Source organism: Pogoniulus pusillus, chromosome 6 (assembly GCF_015220805.1).
Source record: "Pogoniulus pusillus isolate bPogPus1 chromosome 6, bPogPus1.pri, whole genome shotgun sequence".
Taxonomy (NCBI): Eukaryota; Metazoa; Chordata; class Aves; order Piciformes; family Lybiidae; genus Pogoniulus; species Pogoniulus pusillus.
This window is the reverse complement of record NC_087269.1, coordinates 28,694,826-28,716,570: the sequence shown is the minus strand read 5'-3', so window position 1 is coordinate 28,716,570 and position 21,745 is coordinate 28,694,826. Positions and strand designations below refer to the sequence as shown.

At 52.1% G+C, this 21,745-nt stretch overlaps 1 protein-coding gene across 3 annotated transcripts in view; it reads right to left on the bottom strand.

The window, feature by feature from the left end:
• The window catches only part of ADAMTS14 (ADAM metallopeptidase with thrombospondin type 1 motif 14), a 65,153-nt gene that overhangs the window by 20,300 nt on the left and 23,108 nt on the right, over nucleotides 1-21,745 (bottom strand). For all 3 annotated transcript variants that reach the window (XM_064145054.1, XM_064145055.1, XM_064145056.1), the window contains 6 exons: nucleotides 11,233-11,316; nucleotides 9,612-9,768; nucleotides 4,964-5,069; nucleotides 2,044-2,187; nucleotides 255-387; nucleotides 19-132 (listed from right to left, as the gene is read on the bottom strand). In XM_064145054.1, the coding sequence (XP_064001124.1) occupies nucleotides 19-132; nucleotides 255-387; nucleotides 2,044-2,187; nucleotides 4,964-5,069; nucleotides 9,612-9,768; nucleotides 11,233-11,316 (738 nt within the window). The remainder of the gene's footprint in view (nucleotides 1-18; nucleotides 133-254; nucleotides 388-2,043; nucleotides 2,188-4,963; nucleotides 5,070-9,611; nucleotides 9,769-11,232; nucleotides 11,317-21,745) is intronic.

The window sequence follows — 21,745 nt, the reverse complement described above, 5'->3', positions numbered from 1 at the left end:
AGCAGGACCTGCCCCTACCTTGCCTGGAGAGCACTCTGTCCCATCCAGTGGTGGCCCCTTCTTGGTCTTGCAGAAGTAGGGGTTGTCTGGGTGGCTGCACCATAGCTGCTTGCAGGGGTCAAAGGTGCGGAACTGAGGAACAGAAAGGAGCTGAGGTGAGACAGGCAGCTCCAGCACCCCTCCTTGGCCCTGCAGCACCTGGCTGTGGGTCCTGGGGTGGGGACACACAATTCAGCCTTGTACTCCATACTCACAGCTGTGCATGTTTTGTAGCCCACGCCGAAGTCGAAGCGGCACTGCTCATCCATGGAGTAGTTGATGCCTGGCAGCTCTGGTAAGGTAGGCCACTGGTGCTCAAAGGGGTCATCCAAGAGGCAGTCATAGGAGCTGCAGAAATAGAGGGCAGAAGCAAAGCAGAGTCAGATATGGAGGACTTCTGCACTCCTTCAACCCTTCCCTCAGCTCCAGCCCTCTCCCCATATTCAGCTATTGAGAAATACAGATGACTGTCTTGGGTTCTAATCCAAATCCCCAGAGACTCTAATAAATTTGATAGACCCAATAACAATTTGTAGAGTGCCCTCCCCTCTTCCCCTCTCCTTTCCCAAAGAAAGGGATTAGATATAGGGAGAGAGAGAGAGGTAAGCACACCCAAATAAATCAATCTCACTCGATTTGGAAGTTAAAAGGAAAAGTTTAACAATAACTTAGAAGGGAAGTTTACAAAGGATAGGGAAGGGGAAAATAGCAAAATACAAAAATGCATAAATACAGCCCGAGTGGTGTGATGATTTCTTTGTCTGCCTCGTGTCTGCCACGTGGTAATGGTGGCATGCAGGGAGAGATGTGCAGAGTGTGAGCGAGAGGGAGAGAGAGGGAGAGAGGGAGTGAGAGAGGGGGAGAGAGAGAGAGAGAGGGAGTGAGAGAGAGAGGGGGAGAGAGAGGGGGGGGGAGAGAGCGGGGGAGAGAAAGAGGGGAAGAGAGGGGGAGAGAGAGAGAGAGAGGGAGAGAAGGAGGGAGGGAGAGAGAGGGAGAAAAGGAGAGAGGGAGAGAGAGAGAGAGAGGGAGAAAAGGAGAGAGGGAGAGAGATGGAGAGAGGGGGAGAGGGGGAGAGGGGGAGTGAGGAAGAGGAGGACAGAGGGAGAGAGGGACAGGGGGAGAGGGGGAGAGGGGGAGAGGGGGAGAGGGAGAGAGGGAGAGAGGGAGAGAGGGAGAGAGGGAGAGAGGGAGAGAGGGAGAGAGGGAGAGAGGGAGAGAGGGAGAGAGGGAGGAAGTCCCCCTCCTTTTATGGGACAGGAAGAGGGGAGTGGGTGAACCATCACCTGGTGGTGTTCAGACCCACCCCTGGGCAGGGGTCAAGACCTCTAGGGTCAGGTTCAGGGTTACTCCCTCTGGAGTGTTAACCCTATACAATGACCTTAGCACTGATGCAAACCACCCACTGCTGGAAAACACCTTTCCAGCAAAGGCCAACTCCTCAAAGGCCTCCAAAGACTGCAGCTCCACAGAGCACCTTGGTGCTAGTGGGTACCACCACCATCACTTGCATTCCTGCTTCTCTTCTTGGCCCTGATGCATGGAAGGCTCCTGGCATATTTCTCCACCACCTCATGATGGAACACAAATTATTTCCTAGCCTAAATGGGAAACCACAGAGAGGCAAAGCAAATGAAAAGAGCTTCTGAGATGTGGATCTGGGCTCCATCAGCAAAGACCTTTTGCTCTGTTGACATCTTCAGCTTTTATCAGGTTCCTACTTGCCTCCAGCCTTCACAGCCCAAACTCAAATGAGACTTGTGCAAGGAATCAAGCTGCCAGTAGAAGCACAAAAAAGTCCTCTCCATGTTTGCAAGGACTTGTTTTGGCCAGAATGGCAAAAGAAGTCCTCCATGGGATCCAGTTTTGCTATTCTGGCCACAGCAAGTTCTCCCAAATAGGGACCCAGGCACTGTTTGCTTCCTGCAGCAGCTGCTGGGGGCAAGCTGCAGGCATTCACACCACTTTTGAAGGGAGAACGTCTCCTCCTGGTGGCAGTCCACTCACTGGATGTAGCGGTTGAGCTCCTGCTTGCTGCAGCGCGACCAGTGGTAGCGGTGGAAGGCAGCCTGGACCAGCGGTGCCATGATGCTGCCCATGCTGGTCTCATCAGCACAGCGGTTGCCTTGCCCGTCGTGCTCCATGCCTAATCTGATGGGGAAAGGAGGTGTCAGTCAGGTTGTTGGGGGCTTTACACCACCCACAGAGATAGGTGGGTCTACACCACCAGGAAGTGCCTTTTGCAGAGCAAGGGGCACCACCAGGCTTGTCCTTCTGCTCAAGGGGGCAGCCAGGTCAGCTCCCGTGGCTTAGAATCACAGAATCATGGAATCATTGAACAGTTTGGGATGGAAGGAACCTTTCAAGGTCATCTAGCACAACCCTCCTGCAGTAAGCATGGACAGCTGCAACTACAGCCAGTCAAGCCAGCAACAAGGAGGTCAGCAGGACCTGGGGAGTGACCCTTCCATCGTACGCAGCACTGGTGAGGCTTCACCTCGAGTACTGGGCTCAGTTTTGGGCCCCTCACTGCAAGAAGGTCTTTGACACTGCCCCGCACCACATCCTGGCCTCCAAGCTGGTGACACATGGGTTTGATGGGTGGAACACTGGATGCACAAAGAACTGGCTTGAGGGCTGCACCCAAAGAGTGGCTGTCAATGGCTCCATGGCCAAGTGAAGGCCAGTAACAAGCAGAGACCCTCAGGGATCAGTCCTGGGAACAGTCTTGGTCAACATCTTTGTGGGTGCCATGGACAGAGGCATTGAGTGCAGCCTCAGCAAGTTTGCTGCCCACACCAAGCTGTGTGCTGCAGCAGACAGGCTGGAGGGCAGGGATCCATCCAGAGGCACCTGGACAGGCTGCAGAGATGGGCACAAGCCAACCTCAGGAGCTTCAACAAGACCAAGTGCAAGGTCCTGCATCTGGGTGGAGGCAAGTCCAAGCACAAATGCAGGCTGGCAGTGAGTGACTGGAGAGCAGCCCTGAGGAGAGGGTCTTGGGGGTGCTGCTGGAGGAGAAGCTCAACAGGAGCCAGCAGTGTGCACTTGCAGCCCAGAAAGCCAAGCAGAGTCTGGGCTGCAGCAGCAGAAGTGTGGCCAGCAGGGGCAGGGAGGTGATTCTCCCCCTCTACTGTGCTCTGCTGAGACCCCACCTGCAGTACTGCATCCAGTACTGGAACTCCCATTCCAAGAGGGATGTGGAGATGCTGGAGTGTGTCCAGAGCAGGGCCAGGAGGATGCTGAGAGGGCTGGAGCAGCTCTGCTGTGAGGACAGACTGAAAGAGTTGGGGCTGTTGAGTTTGGAGAAGAGGAGGCTCCCAGGTGACCTTCTTGTGGCCTTCCAGGATCTGAAGGAGGCCTCCAAAAAAGCTGGGGAAGGACTTTTTAGGCTGTCAGGGAGTGTCAGAACGGAGGGAAATGAAGCAAAGCTGGAGGTGGGGAGATTGAGGCTGGCTATGAGGAGGAGGTTGTTGATCATGAGAGTGGTGAGAGGCTGGAATGGGTTGCCCAGGGAGGCGGTTGAGGCCCCATGGCTGGAGGTGTTCAAGGCCAGGCTGGATGAGGCTGTGGACAGGCTGCTCTAGGGTAGGGTGTCCCTACCCGTAGCAGGGTTGTTGCAACTGGACGATTCTTGTGGTTCCTTCCAACCCTGACTGATTCCATGATTCTATGAAGGACATTGAGGTGCTGGAATAGGTCCAGAGAAGGGCAATGAAGCTGGTGAAGGATCTGCTGAACAGGTCTGGGGAGCAGTGGCTGAGGGAACTAGGAGTGTTTAGCCTGGAGAAAAGAAGGAAGAGGGAACAACTCATTGCTATCTACAACTCCCTGAAAGGAGGTGGAAGTGAGGTGGGGGTTGGTCTCTTCTTCCAAGGAACAAGTGATAGGACATGAGGAAAGAGTCTCAGGTTGCACCAGGGGATGTTCAGGTTGGACATTAGGAACATATCTTCCCTGAAAGGGTTGTCAAGCCCTGGACCAGGCTGCTCAGGGCATTGTTTGATTCCCCATCCATGGAGGGTTTGAAAAGCTGTGTAGATGTGGCTCTGAGGGAACATGGTTTAGTGGTGACCTGGCAGTGCCAGACTTGATGATCTTAAAGGTCTGTTTCAACTAAAACAACATCCCATCCCTGCATCCAGAGTATGGGGCATTTACCACCTCTCCAGCCAACCTGAGCCAGTATCTCACCATTCTCAGCAGAAAAAAAATCTTCCGTCTGGACTGTATCTCCCTCTTTTAGTTTCAAACCACCACCACCCCTTGGCCCATCACAACAGGACCTGCTCAGAAGTCTGTGCCCAGCTTTCATATCACAGGCTCACAGGATGTTAGGGGTTGGAAGGGACCCAAGGGGACTGAGTCCAACCCCCCTGCCAGAGCAGGGCCACACAATCTAACACAGAGCACACAGGAACACATCCAGACAGGCCTGGAAAGCCTCCAGAGAAGGAGACCCCACAACCTCTCTGGGAAGCCTGTGGCAGGGCTCTGGGACCCTTACAGTCAAGTTCCCCCTTGTGTTGAGGCAGAACCTCCTGTGCTGCAGCTTACACCCATTGCTCCTTGCCCTACCCCAGGGAGCAGCGAGCAGAGCCTGTCCCCCCTCTCCTGGCCAGCCCTCAGATACTTATAAGCAGTTATCAAATCCCCTCTCAGTCTTCTCTTCTCCAGACTAAGCAGCCCCAGGTCCCTCAGCCTCTCCTCATCAGGCAGTGCCCTCCAGTCCCCTCATCATCCTCCTAGCCCTCTGCTGGACCCTCTCCAGCAGATCCCTGTCCCTCTTAAACCGGGGAGCCCAAAACTGAAGGCAGTATTCAAGATGAGGTCTCAGCAGGGCAGAGTAGAGCGGGAGGAGAACCTCCCTTGCTCTGCTGGACACACTCTTCCTAATACACCCCAGGAAGGTCTCCCCAGCACTTACACGTGGCCAGTCTCATGGGCAACGACGAACGCTGAGGAGAAGCCATCTTCATGGTTGAGGGTGCAGCTGCGGAGTGGGTGGCACATCCCTGTCACCGGTGCATAGCCTGAGGCAAGAGAGAAGGGATGGAGAGAGAGGAAGAGAGGAGAGAGGAAACTTTTGAGGGAAGGGAGCAAAAATGATAGATTAAAAAACCCAAGCTGCCTACAGCCTGCCTTCAGGGCAAGAGGAGCAGAAAACAAAGAGGAAGGCACTGAAGACCAGGAGCTGCCCAGGTCACTTGGATGGCAGCCCAAGGACTGGCTCACCAGTACCACCAGTCTGCTACCAGTGCCAAAAGCAGGGTCAGGCTACAATGAGACGCAGTGTGAAGGCAGCAAAGGGACCCATGGATGCTTTTTATCAGTGTTGATGGTGACCACAACCTTCTTTAGCAGTGCTGGTGGGAACCCATGGGTGCTTTATTTGTGTTGGTAGTGACCCAAGGCTGCTTTATTGGTGCCTGTGATGACCCAAGGCTGCTTTATTGGTGCCTGTGATGACCCAAGGCTGCTTTATCGGTGCCTGTGGTGACCCAAGGCTGCTCTATTAGTGTTGGTGGGAACCCATGGGTGCTTTATCAGTGCGTGTGGTGACCCAAGGCTGCTTTATCAGTGCGTGTGGTGACCCAAGGTTGCTTTATCGGTGCCTGTGGTGACCCAAGGCTGCTTTATCAGTGCCTGTGGTGACCCAAGGCTGCTTTATCGGTGCCTGTGGTGACCCAAGGCTGCTTTATCGGTGCCTGTGGTGACCCAAGGCTGCTTTATCGGTGCCTGTGGTGATCCAAGGCTGCTTTATCGGTGCCTGTGGTGATCCAAGGCTGCTTTATCGGTGCCTGTGGTGACCCAAGGCTGCTTTACTGGTGCCTGTGGTGACCCAAGGCTGCTTTATCGGTGCCTGTGGTGATCCAAGGCTGCTTTATCGGTGCCTGTGGTGATCCAAGGCTGCTTTACTGGTGCCTGTGGTGACCCAAGGCTGCTTTATCAGTGCCTGTGGTGACCCAAGGCTGCTTTATTGGTGCCTGTGGTGACCCAAGGCTGCTTTATTGGTGCCTGTGGTGACCCAAGGCTGCTTTATCGGTGCCTGTGGTGACCCAAGGCTGCTTTATCGGTGCCTGTGGTGACCCAAGGCTGCTTTATCAGTGCCTGTGGTGACCCAAGGCTGCTTTATCAGTGTTGGTAGGCCCATGGGTGCTTTATTGGTGCTGGTGGGGACCCAAGGCTGCCTTATCAGTGTTGGTGGGAACCCATGGATGTTTTATTTGTGCTGGTAGGAACCCATGGGTGCTTCATCTGTGCTGGTGACCACCATCTGCCAGGCTATAAATGCTACCCCCTTCATTCTTCTTTATTAGCAAAAGCAAAGAAGAAAGGAAGAGAGAGAAGGAAAGGCACGAGGTGTCCTCCAGATCCCTCCAAAACCCCAGTCCTGCTCAGCACAGGCTTCAGGGGACCCTTGCCATGCACCCACACAAACAACAAACAGCAGCCCCAGGCACGACCATGCACCTCCCCAGCCCTCAGCCCTCGATCAGTTCAGTGCAGTGGGGCAGCTCTGGGCAAGGCCATCTTCTCCCCACCCATTCAGCAATGTGTCACCTCTGTTTTGGAGGTGATTTCCCTTTATTTTCCTCTCATGATTTCTGCCTGATTCCATTAATTCCTTGGCACTTTTTTTTTTAATATATCTATTAATTGTTTTAAATACTTTTGGCAACAACAGGAAGTTAGAGAAGGAAGGACTGGAGGATTCAAGAGGCAAAAGCAAGGCAGGAACATGCTGGGGGAAGTCTGTCCTGGGGACAGAGGCTGAGCTGCAGCAGAAGGATGCTGATAATCCAAGGATGGATGCACAACCCTACAAGCTGTCGTCCTGCACATACACCGGCCAAAACATGGTGGCCATGGAGCCCACATGCCACCACCCTCATGGTGCTCCACATCAAGCTCATGACTAATCACCCTGGAAGAGGGTGGAGAGGAAAGCCCTCAGCTTAAGCCCCAAGATGAAGGAGCAGAAAGGTACTGGAATTATGCAGCTGGCCAATAATGAAGAGATTAAGGCTAAAAAGTAAAGGTTTCCTACAGCTCTGAAGTCAACACCTGGTGGACAGACTGAGCAGACTGAGTGCCTGATGGGACAAAGGACAGGTCACAGAGTCATAGAATCAAGCAGGTCAGAACAGACCTCCAAGCTCAGCCAGTTCAACCTAGCACCCAGCCCTGGCCAATCAACCAGACCATGGCACTAAGTGCCTCAGCCAGGCTTTGCTTCAACACCTCCAGGGATGGTGACTCCACCACCTCCCTGGGCAGCCCATTCCAATGCCAATCACTCTCTCTGACAACAACTTCCTCCTAACACCCAGCCTAGACCTCCCCTGGCACAACTTAAGACTGTGTCCCCTTGTTCTCTTGCTGCTTGCCTGGCAGAAGAGACCAACCCCACCTGGCTACAGCCTCCCTGCAGGTAGGTGTAGACAGACTCTTGGACACCATCATCCCAGGCACAAGGCAAAACCAAGGGGAGTTAGAAGGAGAGTTTCCCTCAATAGTCCTATTTATCAGCTAAGTGAACATATTTCAAGGTGTCCACCTGCACTAAATCATAGAACTGAACCACAGAATGGTTTGGGTGGGAAGAAACCTTTAAAGGTTATCCAGTCCAATCCCCTGCAGTCAGCAGGGACATCTGCAGGTAGAGCAGGCTGCTCACAGCCCCAGACAACCTCACCTGGAATGGTTCCAGGAATGCAGGGCATCTACCAGCAAACTGGGCAACCTGGCTCAGTGTTAAACATTTCTTCCCTCTTTCTAGTCTCAACCCAGCCCCTTCTCTTCTCTAGGCTCAATAACCCCAAGTCTCTCGGCCTGTCCTCACAGCAGGCCCCCTCTGGCCTTGCTCTAAGAGGTCCATGTCTCTCCTGTGCTAAGGACTCCAGAGCTGGCCCCAGCACTGCAGGTGGGGTCTCAGCAGAGCAGAGAGGCAGAATCTCCTCCCTCCAGCTTCTGCCCACACTGCTGGGGATCAGTCCAGGACACAGCTGGCTCTGGGCTGGAAGCTCACAGTACTGACTCATCTCCAGCTTTTCCCCCACCAGCCTCCCCAAGTCCTCCTTCACAGGGCTGCTCTCCAGACCTTCATCCCCCAGCCTGTGCTGATATCAGGGGATGCTCTAACCCTGGTGCAGGAGCTTGCACTTGACCTCGTTGAACCCCATGATGTTCACACTGGCCCACTTCTCAAGCTTGTTTGGGTCCCTCTGGAGGGCTTCCTTTCCCTCTGCAATGGCATCTGCAGCACTCAGCTTGGTGCTTCTAAAGGAAACTTCTCTTGTCATAATAATTTCATTTTTTCAAAACAAGCCCAGACAATAGCCTCTGAAGGGCTTGGTGAACCCAAGCAGCTGAGCCACAACCCCAGGATTAAATAAACACCTGATACTCATCACATGCCAAGCAAGCTGACCTCCTGTCTGCAGAGCACCACCTAATCTGGTGAGGGGCCTGGAGCACAGCCCTGTGAGGAGAGGCTGGGGGGGGCTGGGGATGTTCAGCCTGGAGAAGAGGAGGCCCAGGGCAGATCAGAAAAGACTGGCTGGGGCACACAGTGCCATGGTCTAGTCGATTGAATAAGGCTGGATGCTAGGTTGGACTGGATGATCCTGGAGGTCTCTTCCTACCTTCTTGATTCTATGATTCTGTGCTGATTGGACAGGGCTGGGTGCTAGGTTGGACTGGATTATTCTGGAGGTCTCTTCCAACCTGGTTTATTCTATGATTCTATGTTGATTGGACAGGGCTGGGTGCTAGGTTGGACTGGATTATTCTGGAGGTCTCTTCCAACCTGGTTTATTCTATGATTCTATGTTGATTGGACAGGGCTGGGTGCTAGGTTGGACTGGATGATCCTGGAGGTCTCTTCCAACCTGCTTGATTCTATGATTCTATAATCTCAGAGCAACCACCTCAAGGATGAGCTACCTATCAATCTCCAGTCTAAACCTGCCCTCCTCCAGCTTCAATCCACCCCCTCTCATCCTATCACTACAAGCCCTTATAAAAAGTTCCTTCCTGGCTTTCTTGTAGCCCCCTTCAGGTACTGGAAGCTGCTATTAAGGTCTGCCCACAGTCTTCTTTTCTCCTGCCCAGCCCTCTCAGCCTGTCCCTAAAGGGAAGGTTCTCCAGCCTCTGTTCATCTTTGTAGCCCACTCCCACAGTTTGATGGCCAAGATCTAAGAAAGCCAAGAGACCAACCTACCTAACAACAGGTTTTAAAGGTCCTCCAGAGGACAGAAAGGATCGGTGCCCTGAAGCTCCCTGTGATATTCCATCTGTCCTATGCCATTCACAACTATTTAAGGCACTTCAGGACAAGGAGAGGGCTGGTGCAGGAAACCAAAAGAAGGGTAGGATGAACAAAGACGTTTGCTTTTCTTTCCTTTTACCATTCAGCTTTGTGCTCTGGATGAATTCTCTTTCTTCTCCTTCCCATGCAAAGAAATACCAACGGCCAGAAGCTTTTTTTTGTGGACCTTGCAGGAAATCCTCTCCCCTGGCTGGCTTTCCCCCAGCAAACTGCACATACCTGATCGAGATAAATACAGTACCTTGCATACCTGCGGGACCAAAGTCTTGCCTGGTGAGGAAGACGGCGTGGTCGTGGTGCTCGGCGTGCTGGGGGTCGGAGCGCTGCTGCGAGTGAGCCCAGCGGCACACCTGCTCCAGGCTCCGCGAAGGGTTCCCCCGCTCGATCAGGCTGACTGACTGGGGAGCAAACACAGGCTAACTTGGACAGGCTGGAGGGCTGGGCAGGAAGAAACTGAATCAAATTCAACAAGGGCAAGTGTAGAGTCTGGCACCTGGGAAAGGACAACCCCAGGCATAGGTATAGACTGGGGACTGGAAGTGCAGCGAAGGGGAAAAGGATGTGGGGCTCCTAGCTGATGGGAGGTTGGCCATGAGCCAGCAATGTGCTCTTGTGGCCAGGAGGGCAATGCCATTCTGGGATGTATTAGAAGGGCTGTGGCTAGTAGGTTGATAGCAGCTATCCTGCCCCTCTGCTCTGGTGAGGCCACATCTGAAGTACTGTGTCCAGTTCAAGAAGGACATAGAACTGCTTGAGAGAGTCCAGCACAGAGCCACAAAGATGATTAAGGGGAGGGAACATCTTTGTTACAAGAGCCTGAGGGAGCTGGGGCTGTGCTGCTTGGAGAAGAGGAGACTGAGAGGTGACCTCATCAGTGTTTATAAAGATGTGCAGGGTGAGTGCCAGGAGGCTGGAGCCAGGCTCTGCTGGGTGATGCCCAATGACAGGACAAGGGGCACTGGGTGGAAGCTGAGCCATAGGAAGTTTCATTTAAACATAAGGAGGAATTTTTTCCCTGTGAGGGTGACAGAACACTGGAACAGGCTGCCCAGGGGGGTTGTGGATTCTCCCTCTCTGGAGATATTCCAAACTCCCCTGGACACATTCCTGTGTGATCTGGTATAGGTGATCCTGTTCTGGCAGGGGGGTTGGAGTGGATGAGCTTTTGAGGCCCCTTCCAGCCCCTGATATTCTGTGATTCTGTAAGGGAGATCCCACCTGCAGTGCTGTGTCCAGTGCTGAGGCCCCTCAGCACAAGAGGGACATGGAGGTTGTGGCTGGGATGCCAGAGATCCAAGTCTTGGCTTCTCCTCACTGACATCCAGCTTCTAGCAACTTGGGAAGCCATCTCTGTCCCTTCACTTCCTGCCACCCTGGAGCTTCTGAGAAAGCTTCTCATAGTTCTCCCTACGTCCCACCCAACTCCCCATGGACCTCACTTTGGCCTGGGGCTGAACAGCTACATGGCACTCCAAACCTTTAGGCTCCAAAAAGCAGATGGATGAGGGTTTGAAATCATCCCTGCTCAGCACAGTTCTCTCTTAGGCTTCAACAGCTGATCTGAGCAGCCACATTTTTCCAAGCTGGGACTTACCTAAGTGCTGCAACTGGATGCAGGCAAGTTCCAGAGGGTATCTGACCCTCTTTGGTCAGATGCATTACAGTGATGAGACACTAAGCCATGGTGCTCTGCATGCTTGCCAGCCTTGGGAGAAGCAGCAGAAGCCTGCTGTGTCTATGCTGCATTTTGGCAGCTTTGTCTCACTCATGGGGCAAGGCTCAAGCTGGGAATGCAGTTGAAAAGCAGGAACCTGCTTGAATGGGATCATCTTCTCCTTCCCATGTCTGAGCACTGTACGTACCTGGCGGTACCCCACCATGATCATCCTGACCAGCACGATGTTGATGTGAACACCCAGGGACTCATCATGGTAAATTTCATCCACCTGGAGAAGGGAGGGAAATAAACCAGAGAAGTAGTTCATAGAATAAAATCACAGAATCATTTGGGTTGGGGGGGGGGGAAAAAAACCCTTGCAGATCATCAGATCCAACCATTGAGTCAGCACTGCCAGGTCACTGCTGAATCATGGCCCTCAGCACCACATCTACAAGGCTTTGAAATCCCTCCAAAGGTGGAGACTCCCCAGCTGCCCTGGGCAGCCTGATCCAGGTCTTGACAACCCTTCTCAGGAAGAAATTTCTCCTAAAGCCAAATCTAAACCACTCCTGGTGACTCCTGAGGCCCTTTCTAATTGCATGTTCCTTGGGAGAAGAGACCATTTGGCTTCAACCTCTGTTCAAGGAGTTCTAGAGAATGAGGAGGTCTCCCCTCAACCTCCTTTTCTCCAGGCTAAACAACTCAGCTGCTCCTCACAAGACCTGTTCTCAAAGCTCTTCACCAGCTTCACTGCCCTTCCTTGGACATGCTCCAGCACCTCAAGTTAAGACAATTTCATTCCTTAAGCGCCTTCTGTCCACCACACTCCCTCGTTCCGTGTCCTATCCTGCTTCCCAAGACCACATAAGACCAGGTGCAAAGACCTCATCTCCCTCCTCCTTTTTCTTCTCCCCTGTGTAAAAAACCACAAAGCCAAAAAGCCAAGCTGGAATAAGCCTGATTTAACCAGGATTGGAGGTGGCTCAGCTGGTCCATGACATCATCCATCCCATCAAGAGAGCAGAGGAGAACTGCCTTTCCCACGGGGGGGGCTGCCTCCACCAACCAGCATCTCACAGTGACCCCCTTTGAAGCAGGAATTCGTCAGATGGAAGGAAATGCTTCAGTCTGCAGCATCCTTGCCTTGGGTGGAAATTAAACATGGCTTTTGGGGGAGAAGAGAGCAAGAGCATTACTCAGCTGTACCGGTGAGTCAAGTTTGACCTAGCACTCCAGAACCCCCAGGAGAAGACGACACAAGGAAAAGATCAAGGAGGACTTGTGAGTCAGTAAGAGATCAATCAATCTTGGCCATTGAAAACAACTTTGCAGAGGAAATAACAAGCTCTAGCCTCTTCCTTTTGTGTTTCTAGGGTGAATAAACAAATTCTACTCCTAAGTGCTATCAAGAAGAAGTCATCCAGATGAGCCAACAGTGTGCGCTTGGACTTGGGGGTGCTGGTGGATGAGAATCACAGGATGTTAGGGGTTGGAAGGGACCCAAGGAGATCATTGAGTCCAACTCCCCTGCCAGAGCAGGACAATACTATCTAACACAAAACACAGAGGAACACATCCAGACAGGCCTTGAAAGGCTCCAGCTGGAAGCTGGACGTGAGCCAGCAATAGGCACTTGCAGCCCAGAAGGCCAATGCCATCCCAGGCTGCACCAAAAGAAGCATGGCCTGCAGGTTCAGAGAGGTGATTCTGTCACTCCACTTCAGCTCTGGAGCCAGCATCCAGCTCTGAAGCCTCCAACACACAAAGGATATGGACCTGAAGGATTTGGTCCAGTGGAGGGCCACAAAGATGATGAGAAGGGTGGAGCAGCTCTGCTATGAAGCCAGGTTGAAGGAATTGGGTTGTTCAGCCTGGAGAAGAGAAGGCTCCACAAAGACCTACGAGTGGCCTTCCAATACCTAAAGGAGACCTACAAGAAGACTGCAGAGGGACTGTTCACAAAGGCCTGCAGTGATAGGATGAAGGCCACTGGTTTGAAATAAGAGGAGATTTAGACTGGATGTTAGGAACAAGTTTTGCACCACGAGGGTGGTGGAACACTGGAACAGGTTGCTCAGGGAGGTAACTGAGACCTCATCCCTGGAGATATTGAAGGTCAGGTTCAACAAGGCTGTGTACAACCTGATCTAGTGGAGGATGTCCCTGCTCAATGCAGTGGCAGTCAGAGTTAGGCAGCCTTTGGAAGTTCCTCCCAAGCCAAACCATTCCATGATTCCAGGCAAAGGTAAAAAGGAAAAGGCAGTAGAAAAGTGAAATGAATTACAGATGCTGCACAACACAGCTTGGTGTCATCCCCAGACTTGCTGAGGGTGCCTCAATCCATGTCACTAACAAAGATGTTGAACAGTACTGGTCCCAGCAGCAACCCCTAAAGGCCCCCACCCGTCACTGGTCTACATTCGGACACTGAGCTGTTGATTACAACTCTCAGAGCACAGGAGGTCTTTACAATACCCACTCTCAACTTATAGGCTGTTGGAAATCCCCACTCAGGCCAGTTTCAAACCCAGCATTAACACTTCCTCAGGACAGAACTAATGCTCCCACAGAGTGGCCCTGAGCTTTACAGGTCTGCCAGGTCTTGAAAGCAGCAGAAGTGATTAAATAAAATAGAATAGAACCAACCAGGTTGGAAGAGACCTCCCAGATCATCCAGTCAAAAAAAAGAACCAATTAATCAATCAATCAATCACCAGCCCATCCCCATTAATGCATCCCTTTGGATGCACAGGCTGCAAGCCCTGTTGTGGGGTCACTTCCTCATCAGTGTGGAAGGATAAGGCTGCACAGCCCATTCTCAGCTCACAACTCCTTGTTGTGATTGGGGTAAAATCATAGAATTGGTTTGGTTGGAAAACCAATTATGATAAAATCACAATAGTTGTGATGGGGATAAAACCATAGACTTGGTTTGGCTGGAAACAACCTCTGAGACCATCGAATCCAACCATTAATCCATCATTACCACGGCACCGTGTCCCTTGGCACCACATCTACATGGCTTTTTAATCCCTCCAGGGATGAGGACTCTACCATTTCTTAGGGCAGTTTGGTCCTTTCCAGAGTTTCTCCTAATGTCCAATCTAAACCTCCTCTGGCATGACTTGAGGCTAGTCCACTTGTTCCTTGGGAGACAAGATCAACCCACCTGGCTCCAACCTCCTTTCAGGGAGTTGTAGAGAGCCAGAAAGTCTCACCCTCAGCCTACTCCTGTCCAGGCTAAACAACTCCAGTTCCTTCACCTGCCCCTCACCAGATCTGTTCATTGAATCATAGAATCAAGCAAGTTGGAAGAGACCTCCAAGTGCAGCCAGTCCAACCTAGCACCCAGCCCTGGCCAATCAACCAGACCATGGCACTAAGTGCCTCAGCCAGGCTTTGCTTCAACACCTCCAGCCACAGCAACTCCACCACCTCCCTGGGCAGCCCATTCCAATGCCAATCACTCTCTCTGACAACAACTTCCTCCTAACAGCCAGCCTAGACCTTCTAGACCTGCCACAACTTCAGACTCTGTCCCCTTGTTTTCTTGCTGCTTGCCTGGCAGAAGAGACCAACCCCACCTGGCTACAGCCTCCCTTCAGGGAGTTGTAGGCTGCAATGAGGTCAGCCCTGAGACTCCTCTTCTGCAGGCTGCACACCCCCAGCTCCCTCAGCCTCTCCTCACAGGGCTGTGCTCCAGGCCCCTCACCAGCTTCCTTGTCCTTCTCTGGACACTTTCCAGCACCTCAACATCTCTTGTTCTTGAGACCCTTCACCAGGTTAGTTGCCCTTCTCTGGACAGGCTCCAGCACCTCGATGAACTTCTTGGAGTGTGGGGCCCAAAACTGAATGCAGTACTCAAGGGGTGACCTCATCAGTGCCCAATACAGGGGCATGATCGCTGCCAGGATGCTGTGGACCTTCTTGGCCACCTGGGCACACACTGGCCCACATTCAGCCAGCTGTCACCTCCAGGTCCTTTTCCACTTGGCAGATTCCAGCTCTCTGCCCCAAGCCTGGAGCACTCACGGGGTGGTTGTGAGCCAAGTGCAGGACGTGGCCTTGCTTAACCTCATCCCACTGGCCTTGGCCCATGGATTCTGCCTGGAGAGATCCCTCTGTAAGACCCTTCCTACCCTCGAGAAAATCAGTATTCCAGCTCAGTTTAGTGTCATCTGCAAACTTACTGAAGGTGCCTTACTCCCCTTGTCCAGGTCAATGATACTAAAGAGAACTGGCTCCAGTACTGAGCGAGGGGGAACACCACTGGGTTTAACTCCATTCACCAGCACTCTGAGGGCCTTCCTAGACAAGTGGCTACAGACAGCAGCAAGACCACAAGCAGCTTGGAAACAGCTCACTGAGAGAACTAAGAAACTGAATTGCTCCAAGATGTGATTTAATCCCCTAAATCTTCCTTTTAAAGCAGTGCTCAATCCCAGTGTCCCCCAGCTAGCAGGGATGAGCCACTCTCCAGCCTCTGAACCAAAGGTTAACCCTAAACCTCAGCCCCTGTTTTGTCTGAAGGAGGGCAGCATTTAGGCAGGGATCTGTACCTAACAGATATCAGCTCTGCTGTGACCTTTCTGGTTAATTCAGAAAGCAGATGTGGAATCAGACTGCCCAAGGCTATGTACTGCCCTTAATAGCCTGATATAAATAATTGATTGAGGAAAAGAGGCACATAAAAATCAAAAGGGCTCACTGCTTGCTGCCCCTCTGGCTGCAATCCCACCACAGTCCACCCAAGTTTCTTGTGGGGAGTATCAGAGCCAGCACTCTCCTTCCAGGGCATGTGGAAGAAGTCAGGATGGAGCTGGGGAGGTCAAGCATCATCTCTCTGCTCCTATCAGCCTGTTTTGGAGCTGGTTCAATCAGCAGCAGGGCTGGAAAGTAGCCCAGAGAGCAGTTTGCGAGCTTGGAACAATTCCCCTCGTCCTCTGTGGATGCCATTAAGTGAGTCCTCAGAGAAAAGAGCAGCTCTGCTATGAGGACAGACTGAAAGAGTTGGGGCTGCTCAGTCTGCAGAGGAGGAGGCTCCCAGGTAACCTACTTGTGGCCTTCCAGTATCTGAAGGGGCCTACAAAAAGGATGGGGAGGGACTTTTTAGGCTGTGAGGGAATGCCAGGACTGGGGGGAATGGAGCAAAGCTGGAGGTGGGGAGATTCAGCCTGGAGGTGAGGAGGAAGTTGTTGAGCATGAGAGTGGTGAGAGGCTGGAATGGGTTGCCCAGGGAGGTGTTTGAGGCCCCATGGCTGGAGGTGTTTAAGGCCAGGCTGGCTGAGGCTGTGTGCAGCCTGCTCTAGGGTAGGGTGTCCCTGACCATGGCAGGGGGTTTGGAACTAGATGATCCTTGTGGTCCCTTCCAACCCTGACTGATTCTGTGATTCTACAATCCACTCCAAAATACCTGCTCAGCAAAGTGAAGGGATCCACCATCCTGAAGAGAGATGGGGGAGGGATCTACTTATCCCACTCAGCCGTGATATTAGCTGCCTTGGCTGTTAACCTGGCAAGAAATGCTCTCCTATTTCACTTAAAAGAGGGTGGAGGGTTTTTTCCACCTAAAACAGAGGAGCCCTTAAGGCTAGCTGTGCATTAAAGAAGAAGAACAACCGAGAGGGAGTGAGGCTGCCTACCTAAATCCCTGCAAGGCTCTGGCCAGCCCCAAGTCTGCAGCCCCAGACGTGAGCTCTCAACACCAAAACCGCACTGGCAACGTCTAGACCTCGCTGTTCTTCAGGGAAGGAAAACAAAGAGGGAGAGAGACACGAGAAGAATTTGCCAAACCAGCAGAATAGCTGACATTTCAAAACCCCAGAACAGCCAAGTCATCTTTAAACTCCTTGATTTGATTCTTTCTCTTGCTCAATTTTGAGGCTGATAGGCTTTACCCCAAGCCTGTTTCCTGGGGCCAGGGCAAAAAAATCCTTCTGACCACAGTTTTGGTCTTGCTGCATCTATACAGGGAGGTCAAGAGTGTGCACATGGTGATGCAGATCACCCTCTACAAAGGCTGCCCCATGTCACCCACAGGGAATGGAAAGAAAGGGAGGTTTGGTCCGCAAAGTAGGACTAGATTTTATCACAGCTCTCTATGCAACAGGCTCTGTTGTCCCAGAAAAAACATAGCAACAACCACGTGAACATATAGAGGGGGTGGGGAGAAAAACAAGCATGTGTGTGCCTGAGAGAGACAGCAAAGGTAGTTCTTCTTATTATCAGATAGCAAGGAGATGGCTTCTGAACCACTAAATCCCTCTCCCCCGACTCACCAGAAGGACTATAATTGGCCCAGAGTTTTAGGCTGCCCCTACACACCCAAATCAGCACCAAGCTCAACAAATCAATGTCTTGAGCAATTCATGCTCCCATCTGGGCTTTCCAGATAATCCTGGGTTACAATTCAACCCAGAGGTTTGATTTTCAGATTGTTTTGTCCCTGACCCTCTCCTCTGTGGGGTCGTCCTCTTTGTTGCTCAGCCCTAGGGAATAATAATTCCATCAATGTGCTGTAGGGGAGCTGGGCAAGTCCCAGCCTGGAAAGGGCTCTGATTCATCAGCTTTTCCCTAGTAACCTGAAACAATGGGAAAACACTGAGTACCTTTGCATCCTTAACCAAATCCTGGGCAATATGCTGCAAAACCCTCAGCTGACACCAGAGCCAGGCTTAACCGAGCCCACAGCTTGGCTTGTCTACAGCTATCTGAAGGGAGGCTGTAGCCAGGTGGGGTTGGTCTCTTCTGCCAGGCAAGCAGCAACAGAACAGTCTCAAGTTGAGCCAAGGGAGGTCTAGGCTGGATGTTAGGAGGAAGTTGTTGTCAGAGAGAGTGATTGGCATTGGAATGGGCTGCCCAGGGAGGTGGTGGAGTCACCATGCCTGGAGGTGTTGAAGCAAAGCCTAGATGAGGCACTTAGAATCATAGAATCAACCAGGTTGGAAGAGACCTCCAAGCTCACCCAGTCCAACCTAGCACCCAGGCCTGGCCAATCAACCAGACCATGGCACTAAGTGGCACAGGGCTGTGCTCCAGGCCCCTCACCAGCTTTGTTGCCCGTCTCTGGACATGTTCCTGTATCTCAACATCTCTCTTGAATTGAGGAGCACTTAGTGCCATGGTCTGGTTGATTGGATAGAGCTGGGTGCTAGGTTGGACTGGATGATCTTGGAGGTCTCTTCCAACCTGGTTGATTCTATGACTCTAAGTGGGGCTGCCTCCACCCTCGTGCATGGTGGGAAGTCCAGAGGAGAAAACCAAGGAAGCAAAAGGAATGACACAAAACAAGGATGCAAAACATGTCCTCTCTTCCTCTCTTTGCATGATGCTGGATCCCCTCTGAGTTCCCAGCCCTTCTCCCATCCTTCAAACACACAGAATCACAGAGTTGTCAGGGTTGCAAGGGACCTCAAAGATCATCCAGTTTGAGGCAGGGACACTTCACACTAGACCAGGTTGCTCAGAGCTCCATCCAGCCTGGCCTTGCACAGAATGATCTCTGTGGCTACTCATTTTGTTTCCCTAACACCACAGTTCCTGCCATGGCCAGCAAGCAAGGCAGGAGAATGACTTTCCTCAGACACCACATTGACTCATATGACAGCAACAGGACATCAGGAGCCTGGTGTCAGGGAGAGGACCAGGTTTTGCTAGAGTGGACACAGGGATGGTCAGCTCAGAGGTAGGAGATAGAATCATAGAATCATAGAATCAACCAGGTTGGAAGAGACCTCCAAGATCATCCAGTCCAACCTAGCACCCAGCCCTATCCAATCAACTAGACCATGGCACTAAGTGCCTCAGCCAGGCTTTTCTTGAAGACCCCCAGGGACGGTGCCTCCACCACCTCCCTGGGCAGCCCATTCCAATGCCAATCACTCTCTCTGTGAAGAACTTCTTCCTAATATCCAGCCTATACCTACCCTGGCACAACTTGAGACTGTGTCCCCTTGTTCTATTGCTGGTTACCTGGGAGAAGAGACCAACCCCACCTGGCTCAGGTGTGCTCACCACACGAAGGCATTCTGGCCAGCCAGAACCCCAGTTTTGGGTGCTGAAGCTGACAAGCAACTCCAAATACAGAAAGTCAAGCTCTCATCAGGCTTACTACCACAGACTCATCCCAGAATGGCTTAGGTTGGAAGGGACCTCAGAGATCATCTACTCCAACCCCCCTGCCAAGACCGCAAGAGGAGAAAAAGAAGGATAAAGTGAGAATATCTTAAAGTCACAATGTGTTTCCCAAGCCTGTGATCCATCTCACTTCAACCTGACCCAAAATCCTGGTGTAGGCTCTGAGCCAAGAAGGGATCAGCAGGCTGGGAATGCAGGCTGGGAGCTTGTGGGGCCAGCATCCCGTGGGGAAGCTCTTAGGTGCACAAAAGGAGCAGTCATCCTCCTGTCAGCTTCCCAGGATGGCCACAGCACTGCTGGGTTGAAAAACTTGGCAACCACACTGCTGGCAACAAAAATAAGAGGATGGGGGGTGGGAGTGTTTTAATAAACCCAACTTCTCCGTGACAAATCACTTATCACTGAGCTTCAGCCGACAGAGAGGTCCTAATAAAAGGGTTTGTATCCCAGGGAGAGCCCCCAGACCCTACCTACAGCAGAGTTGTGTTAGGCTATGCCTGGGAAGGGCTCCATGTCCCCCACCACCCCCTCGGCACCCAACGGGCACCCTAGAAAACAGCAGGGAAGTTTGTCATCAACTTCCAAGCTCCCTGACCACGAGGTATATCTCAAGGAACATCTACCCCAAGGAAAACTCCTGCAGGCTTTCTCAGCTGGTAGCACCTCCCCAGCCCAGTTCATTAAGTCTTTTCCTCATTAGAGAGCTGGCCAAGCTTCTCCTCCTTGCCTCCAACTAATGGGATTAGCGTTCAGTTGTGTGGTCCCAGCATGTTCCTCCCCGCCGTAGCCCAGCACCCTCCTCTCTCTCCATCCTCTGGGCCAGAAAGCAAATCTTGTTGGGTTTGGGGTTTGTTTTTTTTCTCTTTTTTTGCCTGCTGAATTGAGTATTTTCAGGCAATCTGAGCTGGTAAGGAAACACCAAGGGAAGAGGAGGCGGACAGAGGTCACGGCAAGGCTGGAAAGAAAACGCACTGAAAACCAGACAGAAAGGAGGGGAAGGAGGTGGAGGGGGAATGTATAGGAGGAAATAATACTTGGGGGAAGTATTGCATGCATTATCCTGAGGTTTTCCTCCCTCCCCCTGCCTTTTATTGATGCTGCTTTTTTCCCCCCTCCTTTTATTTAATTCATGGAAGTCTCCAGGAATTGAATAGAGCAAGAGGTCCTCCCTTCTCCCCAGCACAGCATCCCCTGCATTCACTCCCTGAAAAGTCCTGCCCGTGGGGTCTAAACCATGAAATGTGCCTGGAAACCAACCTTTTGATGAGACAAACCAACCTATTGATTAGACAAACCGACCTTTTGATTCGAGCTGACAAGCCTCAGGCACTCAGAACCATCCCTCCCTCCCCACTTCGGGATGGGAAAGGGAAAATGACATCACCTCCCACTCCCCCCCCCCCACCTCTGTAACGTGGGAAGAGACCAGGGTGAGGAGGAAGCCTGCAGCTTCTCCCTTGGAGAAGGATTTAATAAGCAAAAGGGAGAAGCTGTCAGAGGGTTGCTGAGAACATTTCACCATGGGCACTGGGAAATAAAACGTTCCCATGAAGGTATCTCTATCAAGGGGAATGAGTGCACCACCAGCAAGCCTGCATATGTCACCAAGCTGTGTGGTGCTGTTGACATGACAGATGGACAGGAAGGCATCCAGAAGGAGCTGGACAAGCTGGAGAGGTGGGCTCACATGAAGCTCATGAAGTTCAACACGACCAAGTGCAATGCCCTGCACTTAGGTCAGAACAGTCTTCACTGTCAATACAGGCTGAGAGATATGGAGAGAAGCTGGAGGAAGGTAGGTTCAGGCTGGATGTGAGGAGGACATTGTTCAGCATGAGAGTGGTGAGAGGCTGGAATGGGTTGCCCAGGGAGGTGGTGGAGGCCCCATAGCTGAAGGTGTTTAAGGCCAGGCTGGATGGGGCTCTGGCCAGGCTGATCTAGGGTAGGGTGTCCCTGGGCATGGCAGGGGGGTTGGGACTGGCTGATCCTTGTGGTCCCTTCCAATCCTGACTGATTCTATGATATGGGAATAGAAAGAGGAAAAAGACTTGGGAGTTCTGGTGGGTGAGAAGCTGCATGAGACAGCAATGGGCACTTGCAGCCCAGAAGGCCAAGGGCATCCTGGGCTGCATCAAAAGAAGACTGGATGAGGCACTTGGTGCCATGGTCTAGTTGACTGGATAGGGCTGGGTGATAGGCTGGACTGGATGATCTTGGAGGTCTCTTCCAACCTGGTTGATTCTATGAGTCTAAGTGTGGCCAGCAAGTCAGAATTGGTGATTCTACTGCTCTGCACTGCTGTGGGGAGACCTCACCTGGAATACTGTGTCCAGCACTGGGGCCTCTAACACAGGAAGGACATGGACCTGACAGAACAGGTCCAGAGGACGGCCACACAGATGATCAGAGGGCTGGAGCACCTCTCCTGTAAGAACAGGCTGAGAGAGCTGGGCTTGCTCAGCCTGGAAAAGAGAAGGCTCCAGGGAGACCTAATCCTTTTCCCAAGAATGTGAAAGAAACACTTGTGAAAATCGACAGTAATCTTCTCCTCATCAACAAAGAGATTAAACACCAACCAT